General features: G+C 37.2%; 1 protein-coding gene across 13 annotated transcripts in view; it reads left to right on the forward strand.

Moving 5' to 3' along the window:
* Positions 1-21,332, forward strand: part of cacna1db (calcium channel, voltage-dependent, L type, alpha 1D subunit, b) — a 92,465-nt gene that overhangs the window by 45,833 nt on the left and 25,300 nt on the right. For 4 of the 13 annotated variants that reach the window (XM_063465164.1, XM_063465161.1, XM_063465165.1 and 1 more), the window contains exons 7-29: positions 245-441; positions 3,115-3,218; positions 3,563-3,732; positions 7,249-7,323; positions 9,514-9,601; positions 9,786-9,812; positions 10,122-10,282; positions 10,368-10,593; positions 11,555-11,762; positions 11,978-12,098; positions 12,192-12,306; positions 12,433-12,493; positions 12,599-12,659; positions 13,261-13,405; positions 13,543-13,672; positions 15,555-15,614; positions 18,141-18,247; positions 18,820-18,907; positions 19,052-19,159; positions 19,322-19,374; positions 19,460-19,606; positions 19,739-19,940; positions 20,081-20,239. In XM_063465164.1, the coding sequence (XP_063321234.1) occupies positions 245-441; positions 3,115-3,218; positions 3,563-3,732; positions 7,249-7,323; positions 9,514-9,601; positions 9,786-9,812; positions 10,122-10,282; positions 10,368-10,593; positions 11,555-11,762; positions 11,978-12,098; positions 12,192-12,306; positions 12,433-12,493; positions 12,599-12,659; positions 13,261-13,405; positions 13,543-13,672; positions 15,555-15,614; positions 18,141-18,247; positions 18,820-18,907; positions 19,052-19,159; positions 19,322-19,374; positions 19,460-19,606; positions 19,739-19,940; positions 20,081-20,239 (2,813 nt within the window). Of the gene's footprint in view, positions 1-244; positions 442-3,114; positions 3,219-3,562; positions 3,733-7,248; positions 7,324-9,513; positions 9,602-9,785; positions 9,813-10,121; positions 10,283-10,367; positions 10,594-11,554; positions 11,763-11,977; positions 12,099-12,191; positions 12,307-12,432; positions 12,494-12,598; positions 12,660-13,260; positions 13,406-13,542; positions 13,673-15,554; positions 15,615-15,702; positions 15,763-18,140; positions 18,248-18,819; positions 18,908-19,051; positions 19,160-19,321; positions 19,375-19,459; positions 19,607-19,738; positions 19,941-20,080; positions 20,240-21,332 lie in introns of all 13 variants that reach the window. The other 9 variants (XM_063465160.1, XM_063465166.1, XM_063465167.1 and 6 more) reach the window with 5 other exon arrangements.

A 21,332-nucleotide genomic window follows, 5' to 3' on the forward strand; every position in this document is an offset into this window, starting at 1 on the left:
AATCAAAGAAAAATACAGTGATGAGGAACTCATAAAAATAATGCTGGAGGAAAAAACTCCACATTCTGGAAAATAAATAGATTATAACAGACTAAGAATGAAGATGCAACATGAGATTTAAATGTGGACAAAGAACATACGTGAAATGATGTGACAAAAAATTGAACAACTTTTGCCAGGATGATATAAAGTCGCTTTCATGTTGTTTCCATGTTGATTTACCTGTTTGTCTTTGTATCTCCAGGTGCCCTCGCAGAGGAAGAGCCGGCGCCATGTGCAATATCAGGGCATGGGCGTCATTGCCTTCTCAATGGTACAGTTTGCCGGGAGGGCTGGCAAGGCCCCAACAATGGCATCACCAACTTTGACAACTTTTTGTTTGCCATGCTCACTGTGTTCCAATGCATCACCATGGAAGGCTGGACTGACGTTCTCTACTGGGTAAACCCAAATTTACAATGTTACTTGAAAATATAGTGCTGTGCAAAAGTCTTGAGCCACCCTGCATTTATTTAGATGTTGTTTCCAGGGAGCCAGACTTTCTTGCAATTTTTTTAAGTGGTCTTGAGCAATAGTTCTCTAGGATGTTGACTTTGGATACTGGCTGCTTTTCCAGTCATTATTCAGTCCACTCTTTGTACCTGGCTATTTTCAGTAGAATGCTATTTGTGTTTTTTAAACTACTTAATGCTGACCTATGAATCATTCAGACATAAATAAAGACACATAGCTTCCTGGAAGAACCAGTGTTGTGTTTACATATAAAGACAACTAAGAGCCAATTTTAAATCTTATCTTTAGGGACTTTGTTACTAGCAGCCTATTGGGAAAAATGGTTTGTTTAGATTAATATACAAAAATACCAAATATTAGACAGTTTGACAGGCATAGTATTTGGAAAACAACAAAATGATTCCCAAAGTGCTATTAGCTGAAAACCTGGCATATGTTGGCATGGTGTGTCTTGGTGAAACTGAAGCGATCAAGAGTATCTGAAAGTCATGTTCTTAAGAACAGGAAACAATCCTGTCACAGGACCTGAGAGATGCATCTGGCCCTTCACTTGATCCATCTACCGTTCCATTACTTAAGAATGGGAAACTTATAGAAAAGGCTGAGGTAACCCAAGTTACACAAGAAGACTGAAAATCAGTAACAACTCTTATGAAGTGCAAATAATCATCACTATGCACTGAGGAGGTCAGGAAAGAGTGTCTACAGCCACTTGTAAAACATGGTGGAGGCTTTGTTATGGTTTGGGGATCTTGTCGAAATTGATGGAATTTTCAAGACAGAAAACTACCATCGGAGTTTTATGCAGGATGCAATTGCATCTGGAAAGCGTGTGACTGGAACTGGAACTGGATTTTTATATTTTTTAGCATGATAGTGATCCCAAACACACTGCAAATTCAGTACAAGCATATCTGGATAGGAAAACACTATCAGTCATGGATGCCCAGAGCCCAAACCTTAACATTACTGAAACAGCGTTGGATCATCTTGACAGAGAACAGAAAAAAACGACAGGCAACATCCAACAAAGAGCTCTAAATGTCCTTCAAGGAGCCTAGAGAACTATTCCTGCAGACTAGTGAAATATATTACAAGAAAGCTGCCTAAGAGAGGTCAGACTGCGTTGAAAAATAAACGTACCAAATACTGATTTCCAACTTTGTTAGAATTCCACAAACTCTATTTGTGCCTTATATCCTGTATTTCTCAAAGTTTGCACATGTTTGAAGAAAATGCTGGCTCAGGAGATTTGCACAGCACTGTATGTATAATATTAAAATAATAATAATAAGTGTAATAGGATTATGCATGGGTTTTTTTTTAGAACAAAGTTAATGTCATTTAAATTATATAAATTATAGCTCCTTCTAACAAAAAAGGGGATTCACATGACAAACTATCATTATATAGCTCCATTGTTATGTAGACAATGGAGCTATTGCTTAACACTGGAACATTAGTTACAAATGTGACAAAAGTAGTAAGACACCATTCAGAACCATGATTTTTCATGCAGGTTTGACCCCAACAACACTTTTCCAAGCAAACTCATTTAAGCCTTTCAGTTTTTTTCTCTCTGGTTTGCAAATCCATGCTTTATGTGATTTTTTGTTGTTGTTGTTATTTTCTAAAAAAAAGTTTTCACAGCTAGACTGTGTAACCCATTTTTAAAGGCTAACCTGAAACCCCCGGCTTCATATTAACACAAATCACCAACAGCTTTTAATTAGCCAAAAATACTCAGCACTGATGATGAGTTTTCCTCACAATACACCCACGCCCTTTTATTGATGGAGACCCTCATCTATGAAATAATAAACCTCTTCACCTCCTTCTCGTTCGTCTTCTCAGACTCTCTCTCTCTGTCCCACACACACTTTTATGCATGTATGTGTTACCATGGCAATCCCATGCTAATACTGCTGTTAAAGTGGTGGAAGGAAGGAGATTCAGCAAACCTAAAAGATGGAAAGAGAGAACATGGTAGGATAGATACGCAGATGTATAAATTAAAACTGACCTTTAGCCTTTCGTACTGATATATAAGCTAAGTATAAATGTTTCTTCGGGGTGGGCGGTTCTGCGGCTGGAGGCAGGCACATCAGTGGGATCTTTTTCTTTAAAATGAGTATCAAAATAGAAGTGTAAACTGTAAACATTTACACTGAGCAAATAAAAGTGCCTACTGTGATGAGAGCTGTGTGAAATGTGATTATGAAAAAAGGGCAAACTTTTAGGTCCTGGTGTTGCCAGCGGCTCAGCTAAGAGGCACGTTGGATTTAGTGCGGTCATTTGGCACAGCCTCATTACTAACACTAATACAAGTACTCACTGTCATTCATAACTGACCCAGTTGTCTCTCACGTGGTTCCCTCTAGTGGTCACCCTTCCTGCTGCAGTTTTAGCTGTAGTTGAGTGACAATCATCTTTCATGCTCAAGGGATACTGTGGGCTTTGCAACTCCATGAGTTGATGAATTTTTTTTATTAAAATTCGGTTTTTATTTTGAATAATTTATTCTATGTAAGCTGTAAGAATAACATTGTCTGCATTTAGAGTTAATTCAGTTAAATCTTCCTATTATCTCTTTCTGTGTAGATGAATGATGCAATGGGCTTTGAGCTGCCGTGGGTCTACTTTGTCAGCCTCGTCATCTTTGGATCCTTCTTTGTTCTTAACTTGGTTTTGGGTGTGCTGAGTGGGTATGTTTCATATTTCTGTTTTGAATTGTTGTTTTAATAAAATGCCCTGTTGTGGGTGCCGAGACTCTACTTGAAAGGAACATGCAATTTACAGAATGTGTGTAATATATCTATAAAACATATTCACAGATGGGGTATTTTTGCTCATTTTGGTAATAAATTAAAAATGTGAAATTCCACAAATAAGTTTAATCCTGCGCACTTAAACAAATGACAAGAAATTGTTTGATGAGGTTATTAAGTTATCAGTTTTAGTGCAGCCTTAGTGTTAAGACTGCAGAGTGCTGCCATTCTGTACAGTGTTATGGTGACCCACGTTTGACATTATGCTTTCCCCTCTCTAGAGAGTTCTCCAAAGAGCGAGAAAAGGCCAAGGCTCGAGGTGATTTCCAGAAGCTGCGTGAGAAGCAGCAGTTAGAAGAAGACCTGAAGGGCTACTTGGACTGGATCACGCAGGCAGAGGACATCGACCCTGAGAACGAGGAGGAGGGAGATGAGGAGGGCAAGCGTAACCGTGAGTTACCTGGATTTAATTTTTTTTTCTCTACTCTTGTCCAGCAGGCAAACAAAGAATGCAAACAGAACTGTGACTTACAAAGCCTTAACTTCTTCTGCCCTGAGATAATGCTGCACATTTCTTTGCCACTAAAACTGTTACAAGAGGAAGGAGAGATGGTCAGTCTGTTATGCATCTAACTGGCAGTTCTCATGATCCTTTGCTTACTTTGACTTGAATGCGGCTCATTGTGGGAACATGATGTTGTTTTGAGACAGCTGCTTCTTTGCAATAATTTCTGACTTGGCATTTGATTAGTACAGTAAGTGAGGGGTGACTGCATCTGTTTATTTGTGTTGACAAGGAGCACAAGGACTGAATTAGAATGAGGAAGCTCAGGCAGGGATCGCTTGAAGCATCTAAGATTTCACTAAAAATTGCATGATAATGCACCGAATGCAATCTAATACATGAATGTAAATCTTTTGTGAGTTCCTACATTTCTGCAAAGGCCGCAAAGGTACTGCAAGTAGGTCTCAGTAATAACAGAAATTCATTAGTTTGATTACTCACAGGTTTGTACAGTTACATTTTTATATACATGTATTTATTTACATAAAAAGTGAATTTAATTTGGTAATAGGAGATGGCTAGTTTGTGATATTACTCATTGTTCTGACACAAATTAATCGATCTTTATAAGGTTGTTTATGTTTTTTGAACACAAATTTAAAGGAAATATATCACTTTCTCTTGTGTTTTGATTAGATTTAAGATGGATGGGCCTATTGGGATTTTCTGGTTCTTAAGTGGGCCGCAGCAGTCCTGACTTTGGGGATGGCTGACTTAGAACATGATCATGACGAGAAAGCCTAGTGTAACAAATGACATGAAAATATTATATGCGGCCATTTATTTATTGAGAGAAATGTGGGAAGATCAGTGTTTTTAGCTGCCCTCAGTCATTCATGGCACAGCAGAGAATGATTAAACTATGACAGCCTCATAATTCATTTAAGAAAATTATAATCAAAAACATTGCTTTCAAATAGAAATGTGTTCTGCAACAATACGCTTCTTCACATCTACCTCCACCTCTGACACACTTAAATGCCTACATTTTTGCCTTTGTGTATACAGTACGAATATCTCAGTCAGACATATTATGTGCCTTATAACCGCTGAATATTATCTTCCACATAATTAGTGTTAAATCACTACAGCAGTGAATCACAGCCTCTGAATTACCACCTACTTTTTCAGATACGTTCACTTATAACAGTTTTGACCATTCATGGGTCTCTCCAGCCGGTCAGAGTAAACACCAGCGTTAGTCTAATCCATAGCAAATGTAATGGAATCATTATTACATGGACGTAATGCTTATATTAGAGTTCACTTAATCCTCACATTTATATACAACTGGTGGTATAAACACCCATCTTTGACATGCTGGAGGATTTTATCTTTGAAATCATAACCACTGCAGCAGTGCAGTTTGTGTGTTGCACTACACTTCACACTTGCGTGTCGTGAAATTAAATCTCTAGAATTTTTTTGATGTGTCTTCAGTGACTCGTTGCTTTAATCCACAAGATTAAATCAAGATTTTCACAGCGCAGCACGTTCAATACCGTTTCAAAAGCAGTGTGTTTTTCTTCGCTGTATTTCAATGTTTATATGGGTTGTAAATAAAAATGCATATAAATACTGTATTTTACTTTTATCTGGATTCCAAAAACTTAACTATTTCAGCTAATGTGATCTAATGGAACATATTGTGGATGGACTGCAACCATAATGTAATTCAGCTCCACGTTTGCCATAATAAACAAGATTTTAACGTTGCTGGTTAGATTTGGTTACATTTGCAGACAATGTTACTTGGTTGCAGTAGCAATTACACAGAAAATACTGACAAGTAGTAACAAAAATATATTTTTCGTTACAGGCACGCCCTGGAAAAATATTTAGCTGTAAGTTTTTCAGATTCAGAAAAAGCAGTAGTATCCGCGTAATTCTTAGATTTTAATAAAAAAGGCAAACAAAAAACAGGCAAACTTGATTTGCAGATTGACGTTTGTATTCATGTGTATTTAGGTACTGTGACTGGTGGAGAAGCCAGTATGAACAACTTGAACAGTTAGTTCTGGTTTCTGATATTTGCTGTATATGGAATAAGTCGAATGAGCCATTAAATAATCTAATAGTCCAAAGTTGATGAACAGGAGAAATTTGGTTTTTTTTAACATATGACATAGCATCTTGCCATCAGAGAGAGATGAATTTCCTTAGTTGCTTTCTCTACCTTAAACATTGACTTTTTTTGTGTTTATTTAACCATAGTATTTCTAATGTCTGGTATGAAAATCGGATGGCGCAGCGGCTCAGTGATTCTATTAACTGACAGTAGGAAGGCCATTTAAAATTATGTGTTGAATTCAGGGCTTTTCTTTTGTTATTTTGCAACAAATGTTGGGACTGAAGCTTGTGTCATTAGTAATTATACCACAATCCATCTGGATGTGCAGGGAAAAAAATGTGGGCGTAACTGACATGAAAATACATCTGACCCGAATTATAGCTAGAGTGCCTCGTAACCGTTCACAGAGCAGTCAGTGCGTATGTACCTGTCAGTTTTTATGTTCACCAGTAGTTGCCTAGCTTTTAGCACTGCTGTCGATGTTATAGATGACGACGCACTAACTTTACTTCCTTGCAGTGTGTGTGCGCCCTCTAAAAACTGTCTGTAGAACTTCCCTTCGTTTCTTTACATCGTTTTCTCTCTTTACCCACAGTTGTTCTCTTCTCTGCTTTCTTCTATTTCCTTTCCCAAGTCGTGTTTAATGTTGATCGTTTCCAGTGTTACAGTGTATTATATAGTTACTCTGTCCAGAATTCACAGAGCTAATGTTGCAGCATGCAGTTTAACAGATAATGGATTTTTATTGCTTCTGTTTAATTTGTTTTTGCTTCATGTACTCAGCAGGACACTTTATAGTCGTGGACAATCTTATGATGACACATTTAAAAAACTGATGTCCTTGACATTCATTCATGACTGTCTTATTTATTTGCTGATATTAATACTAATACAAGTACATAATTTATGAGCTGATATATATCATAACAATGACTTTAATTACTTCTTTTAGAGGCCCTTATGTTCATCATGTTCTCTCTCTAAATGGTCTGCTGGCTTCAAATCTACAAATTACTGTGAATTCTTCCTTATTTGGTCTTTTTACTCCTAACTGCCAGTCACTTTTTCCCAAGGAGCAAATATGATGAATTAATTTTTACACACACAATTCATGCATAAATAAATGTAGTTAGTGTATTATTAGTAGTAGTTAATCCACTAGATATAATTCAAGAATGTCCTGTATACTTTTCTGGACACGGTAACTGTGCCAGTAGCTTGTATTGCAGCTGTCTCTTGCTGTACGTTCCTCTCTCTCTTGTTGTGCTGTGTACTGACTCACTGCTTCCTCTGCTGTCTGGCTGTATGATCTGCATGTTGATAACACCAAGGGGTCACGCTGGCTGACCTTACTGAGAAGAAGAAAGGAAAGTTTGGCTGGTTCACTCAGTCCACAGAGACACAGGGTAAATGTGTGTGCGCGCGCGAGTGTCTGAAAGTCTGAATTTTCCCGCACATCTTCACCGGGACGGTTCATCACCTGCATGTGCTTTGCTTATGCTTTGTGTGTGCTCTCGTATTTAAACACCCTTTCCTTCATTAGTCGTCTTCTGATCCTTACCATCTTCAACACATACATGTTATTCTATTACTGCACTGAACTAACAGGAAAGACAGTCCAACTTCCAGTGAAATGCTTTAAAGATTTTGAATTTTACAGCACATGAAAGGAAAGGAAAAAGAAAATGAAGGAGTGTGACCCGTTTAGAGCAGTTTAGAGAAAAATTATATATTTGTATTTAACTGAAGAATTAGTAACACTGATATTCCTAATACCACCCACACACCACATTGAACATTGTTTTACATACATATGTGTGTGGGCGCATGTGAATGTAAGCCTAATTCACAATGCATACTTTAGTAAGTATAAAACCATCAATATAACAACAATAAGCCTCACTTAAAATGGTAAATATCCTGTGAAACTCTAAAAATATATGGCATTGAAAATAAATAATGTTATCAGTATATGCTACAACAAGCCTTAACTTTAAAATATAAACATATGTAAACTGAAAATGAGCTCCCTTAAAGTACTTAAAATGTAAATGTTGGCATTTTGTTGCCCAAAAATGTACTTACATGTATAATATGTGAGTGTTAAATGTCAGCAAAATTTATTTAGCTCATATTTATTGTATTGCCATGTAAGTATAGGGTATATTTATCTAATATTAATGTTTTTAGTTAATCCTATAACTAGATTTTCAGTATTTTGGGTCAGAAATAAAAAGACCTTAGCTACAAAATTATTAAAATTTTGTTCTAATAATTACCATCACTGTATGTTGTAAAATAAATTGTTAATTGAAGTTTTGCAAATAGTTATTTTAATGTTTACTATGAAAGTAAAACTGCAAAAAAAATAATAAAAAAATTACTCGTATATAATAATGAGTAATAAATTAGTTATTACTCATTATTGTTAAAAAATATGTTTATTTTAATAGATTTAAGTGTATTTTTCTACAAATTGTCTTAATTGTAATACATTGCTTATGTTATAATAGGTGATAGGAGAATCTAATTATTACTTTGATTTATTTACAAAGAATTATAGACATTAGTTTAAAGTTTCCAATAACCGTTAAGATATAACAGTTATCTAACAACCCAGATAATTATCATACACAACTGTAGAAACCAATTATTAGCACATTAGTGTACATTATGAATTATAATTTAACCTGTTAATAAACAATAACACCATTTTTATTGATGACTGACGGGAAACATAGAATTTTATCTAGAACTGCCACATGGTTTTCTCATCATCATTATCATTAGTAATGGCATCTTCATCATAATCATCGTCATCATCATCATTTTGAATCACATTTTCAATAGCAACGATATTTTGTGCATGTACAGTAAATGTGAATTCTAATGTGTATACGCATGACAGACCTGGACAAGAATAATTGATGCATTTTGAATCATAGAACAAATATTTCATCTGAACACTGCAGTCAGTGGTATTTCAAACCTCACCATGGAAAATGGATTTCCAGCTGATAAATGTTTAAATGAATAATAATAAATAATAATCTATGAAATTTAGTTTAACTCAGGACTGGCAGCATGTATTCACTGTTAATAGATCTGTGCAAAAACCTTGAGCTTCATCTTTTTGCGGTGCTCACAAGCATTACAGCTGGTTTCACACTGTGAAACTTCGACATCCAGGTGTCAAACTTTGTCAGGCAGTCCTGACACTTGCAGATTTTGCTGTTTCATTTTTAATTTTTTTTTCTGGTGCTTTGGCTTGGCCTTCCAAATAAAAAAAGAGATCAATGGAGTCCATGTTAAATAATCACAAGCTGAAATCTGAACTCAACTTTATAGTGTACTGTTTTACTGTAACCACTGATTAGAGTGTTTATTTGGGCTTTGTTTGTCAGATTTAAAAAAAAAAAATCACATTTATTTTGAAGGATATTTTATCACTCGAGAACCAAGCCAAATCAAAAATGCATGGATATCAATAAGATAATCAGTCATAACATAACATAACAGAAAGCCTGTCTAATAAACTTTTTCCATTAACGTGTCTTTACGTGTGTGTATTTGTATGTGTGTGTGCGACATGACAGCGAGCATACCCACAAGTGAGACAGAATCAGTGACCACAGACAATCACAACGGAGAGGAAGACAAATCACCGTGCTGTGGTCCGCTGTGGTGAGTGCTGTATATGTTACTCAACACTTTACATGTTTCACTCAAGCATTTTATTGACAGCTTAGGCTGTCTGGTAATTGACAGTCAGTAATATTAAAACTGAGACGTTTGATTGGATTGCAGAGTGCATATTTGCACATGCTGTTACATTTAATTAAAAGTTGCTTCTTTTTATTCTCCCCAGTCAAAAAATTACTAAATCAAAGTGCAGGTTGGTACCCCGTTGTGGTGCTGCATGGTAGCTTTGTTCATCATTTACTGGACTTGTCTCATCTTGCATGGTTGATTATGGCATCATGTTTTAATTGTTCAGACCCCTGATGTTTTCATCTGTGTTTTTTCCCCTAAATTTCATCATCGTGTTTATGCACCTGAAACCTACCCTCTTTTCCTCCTAATCAGCTTTTGTCCCGTTGGAATCATAATGAAGTTGCTTTTATTGTATTTCACCAATCGAATAATCCAATAAATAGCAATACAAAAAACAAAAACCTAAACATGTGAAACTGATCGCCTTCAGCCGTCAGTGGCGTCGATGGAACCGTTTCTGCCGCAGGAAGTGTCGTGCAGCTGTGAAATCGGTGACCTTTTATTGGCTCGTCATCATCTTGGTGTTCCTCAACACTCTTACCATCTCCTCTGAGCACTACAACCAGCCAGACTGGCTGACTGAAGTACAGGGTATGTGCTTTGCTCTGTTTGTTCCACGCTATCCTAAAACGTGCATTTAGACTTAGCATTGTTTTTGTCCCGCTTTTTTCTCCAGATGTTGCCAACAAAGTTCTTCTGGCCTTGTTCACCTTGGAGATGCTGGTGAAAATGTACAGCTTGGGGTTGCAGGCCTACTTTGTATCCCTGTTTAACCGCTTTGACTGTTTCGTGGTGTGTGGCGGCATCGTAGAGACCATCCTGGTGGAGTTAGCGATCATGTCTCCTTTGGGTATCTCTGTATTGCGCTGCGTACGCCTCCTTCGAATCTTCAAAGTCACACGGTGAGCAATTCCCGCACTAATACTACTACCGACAATGACAATAATATTAATAATACTAATGTTTATATAGCACCTTTATTAACAAGGTTAGTTTGTGCTGAACTGAACATAAGTCAAAGAAAAAAATAAAATAAGAGTCACATTTAAAAAAAAGAAGAAGCATAAATTAAGTCACACAAAAGATGAGAATTCAAAAGTGCATGAGGTCTATGAAATGTCCCCTAATTACATTTAAAAACAAAAACAAAACATTTAAATATATTATAATATATTCATATATAGGTTCCAGCGCCCCAGCGACCCTGAAAAATATAAGCAGAAGAGAATGGATAGATGGATGAATAATAATCTATTTAATACAGACATCAGACCAGCCAACCTCCACTGGCACAGCCTGTTACAGACATGACCAGTAATCCATCAATGGGAATGTCAGATTTCTATTTAACACAGAGCAAAGAAAAAACTATTAAATCTTAAAAAAAAAAAAAACAGAAAGTCATGTGATCTTTGGACGTAAGATGTTTAAAACCCCGTCTTTTGATTCAAATATGGGGTTTTAAAATTTGTTTTTATATAGTTTTTCATTTGGAGTGCATTATAGTTTTTTTAAATTCACTTTTCAGACTTATACACGTGAGCTTAGATTACAACTAACGTAAGCAACATTTAATCTCTCACTGACAGAAAACAAGCCTTTTATTTTGTACATAAAATGTATCACTTGTATGAAGCTCAGAAAATAAGGAAGTGCTTTCTCCCCGACTATTGCCAAATGTGATCTGTTACATGAAGATCTCGCTGTAAATCTTTCACATAAGGCTGATGACACATATTTCAAACAAACCGAGGGATTCAGGCATCCGTGAGCATATTAACTGACTACAGCATGTCTGATACCAGGTGGCTAAGTTGAGCGTATTGACAAGACATCATGCCTTATTGTTTGTTTCTTCCTCAGTCACTGGGCGTCTCTCAGTAACCTGGTGGCCTCTCTCCTCAACTCCATGAAGTCCATCGCATCCCTGTTGCTGCTGCTTTTCCTCTTCATCATTATCTTTTCCCTGCTTGGCATGCAGCTTTTTGGGGGAAAGTTTAACTTCGATGAAACTGTGACTAAAAGAAGCACTTTCGATAACTTCCCCCAGGCCCTTCTCACTGTTTTCCAGGTATCTGTTTGATTTCATTGTTTCAGTCAAAATTAAAGCTCGCTGTGAGCTAATTCAATGCTAATCTGTCAAAGCGTCTGTTTGTTGAGGTGCGATTTGCAGGAATCACAACATCCAATCTAAGTGTCTGCAGTAAGACAATAAATACAGTTTAAATAATTGTCCGGGCAAACAGAATCATTTTGGTGTCCTCTGCTCTACATTGTGTTCACCAGATCTTGACAGGAGAAGACTGGAACACAGTAATGTATGATGGCATCATGGCATACGGTGGTCCTGCCTCCTCTGGAATGGTCGTCTGCATTTACTTCATCATCCTCTTCATTTGTGGAAACTGTATCCTACTGCCTGTGAAATGTGCACACATCCGTGTGAAAAAGTTGTATTTAACCGGGTGTTTAGTGTTTTCTCTTTAACTCAAATGATCAGACATCCTGCTAAATGTTTTCTTGGCCATCGCCGTTGACAACCTGGCAGATGCAGAGAGTCTCAACACAGCGCAGAAAGAGGAGGAAGAGGCAAAGAAGAGGAAGAATAGTGCAAGGTGAAGCTGTTTAATATTTTATATTTGAAGGTCTAGTGTTTATTTTATGGTTAAAGTCTTTTGTCACAGTCACTTTAAAAAAAAAAAGCGTTGTAAATCAGACCTTGTTTCATCTGTGCCCAACAGGGATGCAAGCGCTGATAAGAAGAGATGTGACATAGCAGAAAGCAAAGATGGCGAGACCAAGGTAAAAAAAATCAAGATTTACATTGTATTATCAAACTGCAGACATGCATATGTTAAATGGCAGCACTGATTTTATTAAAATTTCTCTTAAACCTGAACGCTGAAGGTGCCACTGGAGGGCTTGCAAGAGGAAAACAAAGAGTTGTATCCTTCCAGTGACTCTCCAGGTAAACTGACTTGTTTTAACTGAGCAATACACGTACAGTATACACACACACACACACACACACAAATATATATATATATATATATATATTTAACAACACACGGATTAGACATTGAAGAAAAAAGAAACGTTTGCTGACAACACCTACTTGCAGTATAAGGGAATTGAATCATGGGAAACTAACACTGTGAGCACTTTGAAGTCAAACACAACACAGAAGTTAGTGGAAGGGTGATTGTTGATCAAATCAATTAAATAAACACTGTATTTTTGTACATATATTATTGTGCAGTAGATATATTATATGTTGAATGCCGGATTTTGAATCATCAGTTCATAATTTAAGTGTATCTTGTGTATGCTGGGATTTACAGTTAAAAATAATCTTGTATGTGAATTTTAAGTGATCTTTTAACTGAAATTCTTCGTAAGGCATGGCAATAAATTGTATAGTCAATGAAAAAATAGCAAAATGCGCAAAAATTAAAAGAAATATTTAAAAATTTGACTAAAACAAAACATTGGCACCCATGTAAAGTTGACATGCTTTGAGGATTTTCATGCTAGGATCATATCAGAAGGACTGTTTTAATATTTTTCAGTGTGTGATGATGGTACCGACAATGACGAGCTCCCAGAAGTCCCGTCTGGACCTCGGCCTCAGCGACTTTCTGAACTCACCATCAAAGAAAAGATTCCACCCATCCCCGAAGGCAGCGCCTTCTTCATTTTCAGCAGCACAAATCCGTGAGCCTCGTATATCAGACATATCAACACATAGGAGCATTAACCAGTCTAACTGCTCAGTGTGACAGATGTATTTGTAGCCACTAAAAGAGTTCAAGCAGTCCCTCTCTTTACTGCTTTCTACTCTCTTTTTGTAGGTTTCGTGTATTCTGCCATAAGCTGATCAACCATCAGATCTTTACCAACCTCATCCTGGTCTTCATCATGCTTAGCTCTGTCTCGCTGGCTGCCGAAGACCCCATCCGCAACTTCTCTGCTCGCAATATCGTATGTAAACAACCAATGAGTGGAAACTGTTTCACTTTTTTACACGTCACAGTCGGAGTCCAGCTGTAATTTTGTAAATTATGTATTACTACATTTCATTTACTACGTTCCATTTTAAGGTCCTGGTGTTGAAAATGTGCATTAAACATCCATCATTAAAGTTATAAGTAAAACACATATTTTAACAAATCAAAAATTTTCCTTAAAAAATAGCAAGAGACATATGAAATGACTGATTTGGCAATAACAATAGTTCTAAAAGTAGTTACGACTACTGTTATTTAACCTTGTCTGTTTCTCACACAATTCATAAGATATTCTTAAAAGATAATTCAACATGTCTTAAATTTGAGGATTTTTTGGCTCTGAAATTAAATGCAGTTGGGTAAAAAAGAAAGTTTTTAGAGGACCCCTGTTTACCTGAAAAACTAAGTACAGCCTTACTGTTTACATAGGAATTAAGAGGGTAAGTAGCAGCCAAATGCTGCTAATCAAATGCACTTGATTAACTGTACATTAGCAAGTGTGAGCACCTCTATAAAAGCAGAAGTTTTCTGGTCTGAAGCAATCAAATGTGTCTAAACACAATCCCATAGTCTTGCCAGGGGTGAACGTTTCAGCAGATTCTCCCTAAATTCAAACTGAGCATGCTCAGAAAAACTACACAAAATCTCTACAGGCCTCAGTTAGCATGTTTAAATGTTAAGGTTCATGACAGCACAATTAGAAAAAGACTGAACAGGTACGGCTTATTTGGAAAGGTTACCAGGAGAAAACATTTCTGAAAAGAACCTGGCAACACAGCTTTGGTTTGCAAAGCTCCATCTGAACAAACCACAAGATTTCTGGAACAGTCTCATTTGGACAGATAGTCCAAAATGGAGATGGTTGGCCTCTATGCACAGCACCACACTTGGCAAAGACGAAACATAGAATAATATCAGAAACACCTCATAACGCATTGTTTTGGACCACTGTTTTGTTTTGACCAAAGTATTCTAGAGTCAAATGTGACATCTGTCAGCTAAAGCTTTGTCGAGACTGGGTCATGCAACAGGACAGCGATCAAAGCACAGCAGCAGATCTATAACAGAATGCCTGAAAAAGAAACGAATTAAAGTGCTGTGATGACCCAAAGTCCAGGCCTCATTTTAATTAAATGTTGTGCCGGGACCTTAAGAGAGCTGTGCATCAAACCTTAAGGAACTGAAGCAGTGATGTAAAGAAGAGCAGAACAAAATTATTCCTCATGGTGATGTGACAGACTGATAATCCAGTCATACAGGAAGCAGTTACTTCAAGTTATTGCAGTAAAGGTGGTTCAACAAGTTACTGAATGAAAGTGTGTACTTAGTTTTTCAGAGGTCTGCATGGAGTCCCATCAAAAATGTCTTTTTCACATGATTGTATCATTGTGTTAAACTGCCCACGAGCTGTGATTACATACATTTTCAGTGCAGACTTTAGAAGCAGATAGTTCTGCTTGGTAGGAGGTCCAGCAGGCTCCCCTTTGTGTCTGCAGCTACAGCATGTCACTGTAAGGAGTTTTAAATAGTCTGTTTGTGTTCATTCTGTACCAGTGCTGATTGCAGGCACAACATGGCTTCTTCCAACACTAAAAAGAGACAATGGCCCAGCTTTGTTTGCATTCAGAATTTCAGAGAAGGAACATCACCGTTTTTTAACAAACAAGAATTTATTTGAGACTACGCACTAACGAGTGATTGGTCAGTTAAAGTATAACCTACTTAGTGCTTGGCTACACTAGTATCTGTTTCATCTGTGTTTAAACTCTGCAGTAATTACAGCTAAAAGTATTTAATAAATCTCTCACTGTGCTGTTGTCCTGGAATGACTTGAACTTGTGCATTGCCTTTTTCAGATACTTGGTTATTTTGACTATGCTTTCACCGCAATCTTTACTGTTGAGATCCTGTTGAAGGTAAATGTCCTTTGCGTGCTGTGTTGTGCTGTGCTGAGTAGAGCTGTAGTAACCCTGCGCGCTTATGTCACTCTGATTGCTTCCTCAGATCCTAGGCTATGCAGACTATGTCTTCACTAGTATGTTTACATTTGAGATCTTTATTAAGGTAAACAATTCAAACCGTTGCGTTTGCTCAGCAACAACCCACCACTTCCAAGCTTGCTGCACACATTCTTCCTCTCGTCATTTTTGTCTCTATAGTCTGGTCAGAATGGCCGCCTGCTTGTCTTGTTCTCACAGCGCCGACATGTCAACGTGGAGCTCGTGCCTTTTCGTCAGAAATTTTTTTTTGTCTGTCAGTCACTTTTCCATCACGGCCTACTTCCCCCTTTTAACCCTCGACAAGTTTATGGACCTTTGGCTCTCCAGAATACGACCGCTTGTTTGGCTTTTCCCTAAAGTTATGTTTTTACCATTTTTTTCTTTTTGGATTTTCCAAAAGATGACAAAAATGTATATTTTATTCACAGTTTTACAAAGGGATTGTTTTTAAAAGCACATCAGCAGATTAAAAAAACAGTAAACATTAGAGTCCCGTATTTTAAACAATTCACATGGTTTTATGTTTAATTACAATAACTAACAAAAATCCACCCAACGGGCAGTTTTTGCCAAGCCTGCAGCACTTTTCGCTTCGCTTACTTATGGGACAGACCTTATGTTATTTTATTTTGTTTTTCTGAATATCTTTGTTATACCACTGTACATAGTGAAATGACAAAAACTTGGTTAATTATTAAAACTTAACAGCAGAATGATGTATGTATGCATGTAACTAATACATATATATATATATATATATATATATATATATATATATATATATATATATATATATATATATGTCTTCTTTTCCTTCTTCTCCTTTGCAAGCTACATAGAAACCCTGTCAGTTTTAACCTCCTAGGTCCTGGCGTCCACATATGTGGACATCACATTTTGGGTTATTTAGACCAAAATACTCAATTTTGCTCTACAAGGGCCTGATATCCACTTACGAGGACATTATACTGCTACTGTTCTATCAAAATTTTAAACGAATATCCTCATATGTGGCTCTCATTTTTCTTAAAAACAAAAATAAAGTAAAAAAAAATAAATAAATCTGGTAATTCTTTGTTTTTACATTCATCGGGCCCCAATATGCCCAAATATCAAAGAGAAATTAAAAATGCATGCCGTGGAAGAGTTCGGGTCTTAGGAGGTTAAAGCTAACCTGTACATGTTTAACCTGAAAATGTAAACATGACATGATTATTGATTTGTTTGGTCAATAATCTCAGTTTTAATTCACATCGTAGGTGTGATAAATTTGCCCCGTGATCACTAAACCTCAAGCTCCTGCCTCCATAGTAGTTCATTTATATTTTAAATGAATATGTATATCTACATAATGCAACACCCTAAAAACATTTTAAATTTTAAATAGAGCTTTACATCAAAATTAGCACTCTGTAATCAGAGTGGTAAGGGTTGCACAATTCTGATTGTCGTCAAAAATGTCCTCACCTTTACTGGAGTGAATTGCTGTTTGTTCAGGTATATGTCTGTGATATTTAAGGACCTAATTTCAGAACTCTTCATTCAGTATTTAGATGTGACTCAAACAAAAGTCTGTCACATATACAGATACTGTACTGAGAATGTAATATAATAGATTGAAATTAACATGATATATACAAAGATTTTAAATGACTAAACATCTATGAACATCTATAGTAATAGATGTTTATAGATGTTAAGGAGGAGGAGGGGTATGTGCATTCATATACTACAATCATTATAGTAGGATGTTTGTTAAGTCTGCTATATTTCAGACTGTAGATGAACTCCAACTAACACCAAGCTTTAAAATCACACTGTCTGATTGGACACTGTGAACACAGATAAGAAGCTTTTTTTGGAAAACTGTTCTTCCAAATAAAAAGCTTGAAGAAATCCACAAAAATCCAAAACAGTTTTATTATTTTTACATTCACAAATCAGTCTCTAACCTTTCCCCATTGCTCGCTGCATGTCTGCACCAGGAAAATCTCATTTAAGCTTAAGCTTGAAAGTCCATCAGAAGATAAAGGGCCTTGTTTATGGTTCACTTTGTGGCTTAATCTGTACAGGAAATGAATGTGGTTTTAAAATGTTCCCCATGTCATGTGTTAACATTTTGCAATGTCTGTACCTAATGTATCTATATGTACTGTATATACCATCGATGTGTGTGTGCGCGTGGCACTGCACATAAATGCATCGCTGACGTTTCTCATTTCAAATGTGTTTTAAATATTGATTGAAAATTTTACCTGTTAATTTAACTTACCAATCTTGAGTGCTTTTGTTAATCCTTAGAATATAACAGAATATAACAGTTAGAATATAACAGATCATCTATAGCAAACAGTTATTATGCATTTTCAGTCATGTTGCTGCCTTGATTGAACTTCCTCTCAGTGTTGATGGCTAATCAACATGGTTCTCTCCTTTGTCCAGATGACAGCATTTGGAGCATTCCTTCATAAAGGGGCGTTCTGTAGAAACTACTTTAACCTATTAGACCTGCTGGTCGTTGGTGTGTCTCTGGTGTCTTTTGGCATTCAGTAAGTGTGACTGTCATTAAAAATTGAGCAACTGTGTTCAGATGATTAGTTAAAAACTACTGTTTTCACACATGTACTACATTTCCCTGAACCTTTCTAGACATTACCCAGCACAGCCATATGTGAAAATGGAAATGTGTGACTCAGTCAGAATGGACATTAAATGGTCTTTATCCTGCCATCACCCTAGTAGAAAGTCAGTGTAATATCCAATGTGAGAAAAGTGCGAGTAACTCACCAGTGAATTTATAGAATAAGTAGACTTCATGCCTGTTTTGTGTTTCCTACTTGATTCAGCCGCACTCATGAATCCCTAAACATTACCTAAACTAAATCAGTAGTAACAACTTTGGGTAATTGCCTAATTCAACTGAAAATTCTGAAGAAGTCATGAGTAAAAACAACTGAATTAACATGTTATATCTTGATTCTCTAAACCCTGTCTGTACTCTGTTACAGTTAAGTTGCTCAGCAACTAAAACTTTAGGGTTCAGTATACTAATACCTCTGCGGGGACATACCCATTAAAAATTAAAACCCTTTTCCCCTGATCTGTGTTTCTGTTCCTATAGGTCGTCCGCCATCTCAGTGGTGAAAATTCTTCGTGTTTTGCGAGTTCTTCGTCCTCTCAGGGCCATCAACAGAGCAAAGGGACTCAAGGTGAGAGTGACAATATCTCTCTCTGTCTATATGCATGGGTTTAGTTGTCCATCTGAATTTGCACCCATGTATGTGCAAACACATGCTTTTGTTGGTGACACAAACTGTGTATTTCTAATAGCACTGTAACTGTATGCTTTGCAGCACGTGGTCCAGTGTGTATTTGTGGCCATCAGGACCATTGGCAACATCATGATTGTCACCACTCTGCTGCAGTTCATGTTCGCTTGTATCGGAGTGCAACTTTTTAAGGTACAGCAATGAGCTAAAATGGGAAACAGGTGCACAATGACTGTAAAATCTCGCTTCTCTTCTGCCTCACTAAATTAAGAAATTGTTCTACCATAAAACAATAAAAAGCTGTACAAAGTTTGGGATTCTTGCAGCTGACATGATCTGCTTTCTTTTTTAAAGGGTAAATTTTATCGATGCACAGATGATGCAAAGTCCAGCCCGGATGAGTGCAAGTGAGATCTTTGATTCCTTACTGGTTTTGCTTGCATTTTCAGTCTGCACACGGCATATGTAGTTAATATTATCTTTAAATCCCAGGGGTACATATATTCTCTACAACAATGGTGACACTGCGCTGCCCATGGTGAAGGAGAGGATCTGGTATAACAGTGAATTCAACTTTGACAACGTCCTCATGGCCATGATGGCTCTTTTTACCGTTTCCACCTTTGAAGGATGGCCCACGTAAGTACTGTTTTATGTGCGAGACGGAATTTAATGTTTGGTATTTATTTTGCTTCGTCCAAACTAAATGCTGTATTGCCACTGGATAGTAACTGATTATCTTGACTTTCTGTCTCCGTTTTGTCCCTACAGTCTGCTGTACAAGGCCATCGACTCCAACAGGGAGAACATGGGCCCTATCTACAACTACCGCATCGAGATCTCCATCTTCTTCATCATCTACATCATCATCATTGCCTTCTTCATGATGAACATCTTTGTTGGTTTTGTCATTGTTACGTTCCAGGAGCAAGGGGAAAAGGAGTACAAGAACTGTGAGCTGGACAAAAATCAGGTAGGAAAGTCTGTTTATGATTATTTCAAAAGCATGAAGAAATAATGCAACATTATAGCCAAATAATATCTTAATAATTAATTACTTGTTTATGAGTCTGTGCTTCTTTTTGCCTCAACAAACCATCAACACCATGGCAGCGTCAGTGTGTCGAGTACGCTCTTAAAGCTCGCCCTCTTCGGCGCTACATTCCCAAAAACCCCTACCAGTACAAGTTCTGGTATGTGGTGAACTCCACCGGCTTCGAGTACGTCATGTTTGTCCTAATCATCCTCAACACCTTATGCCTGGCCATCCAGGTAAGAACTATTCATTCTGTCCTTAAGCTAAAGTTGAACTGGGTTTACAATCACTACATACACTTTGTTGCCAAACGTACTGACTCACTCATTCAGGTCAATGATCATCCAATCACGTCCATGGTCACAGGTGTATAAAATACACCTGGGCATGCATACTGCTTCTACAAAAATTTGTGAAAGAATGGGTCACTTGCGGAAGATCTGTAAAAACCGTGCAAGTCCAGTCATGAAATTTCCTCACTACTAAATATTCCAGAATCAGCTGTTAGTGGTATTATAGTGTGTGGAGGTCATCAACATTCTATAGGATCAATCATTACAGACCTCCAAACTTCATGTGGCCTTCAGATTAGCTCAAGAACAGTGTGAAAAGAGCTTCATGGAATGGGTTTCCATGTCCGAGCATCTGCATCCAAGCCCAATATCACCAAGCACAAAGCAAAGTCTCGGATGCAGTGGTGTAAAGCACCAGAGCAGTGGAGATGCACTCTGGTGTGATGAATCACACTTCTCCATCTGCAAGTCTGATGAACAAGTCTGGGTTTGATGGTTGTCTGGAGCAGTACCCTTCTCCTGAAGGGTACTGGGAACAGTTTGGCAATGGCCCCTTGTTGTTCCAACATTACTGCACTCCGGTGCGCAAAGCAAGATCCGTAACGACATGGTGAGCAAGTCTGGTGTGAAAGAACTTGACTGGCCTGCACAGAGTCCTGATCTCAACCCGATAGAAAACCTCTGGGATGAATTAGAGCGGAGACTGTGAGCCAGACCTTCTCGTCCAACATCAGTGTCTGACCTCACAAATGTGCTTCTGGAAGAATGTTCAAAAATTGCCATAAATAAAGACAGAAGAGTTGAAGCTAGTGTAGGTGAATATGGAGGGTGGACATCATATTAAACCATATGGATTAAGAATGGGATATCACTCAAGTTCATATGTATGTGAAGGCAAACGAGCGAATACTTTTGGCAATATAGTGTAGCATTTAAATATTTAATTTATCAGTTTGTCAAATATTGCTATGTCTAGAAATGTTAATGGGTGAACTGATCTGATCTGTACATAATGAGTCTAAAATGATGATGTACA

The sequence above is a fragment of the Pelmatolapia mariae genome, linkage group LG20 (genome assembly GCF_036321145.2).
Source record: "Pelmatolapia mariae isolate MD_Pm_ZW linkage group LG20, Pm_UMD_F_2, whole genome shotgun sequence".
Taxonomy (NCBI): Eukaryota; Metazoa; Chordata; class Actinopteri; order Cichliformes; family Cichlidae; genus Pelmatolapia; species Pelmatolapia mariae.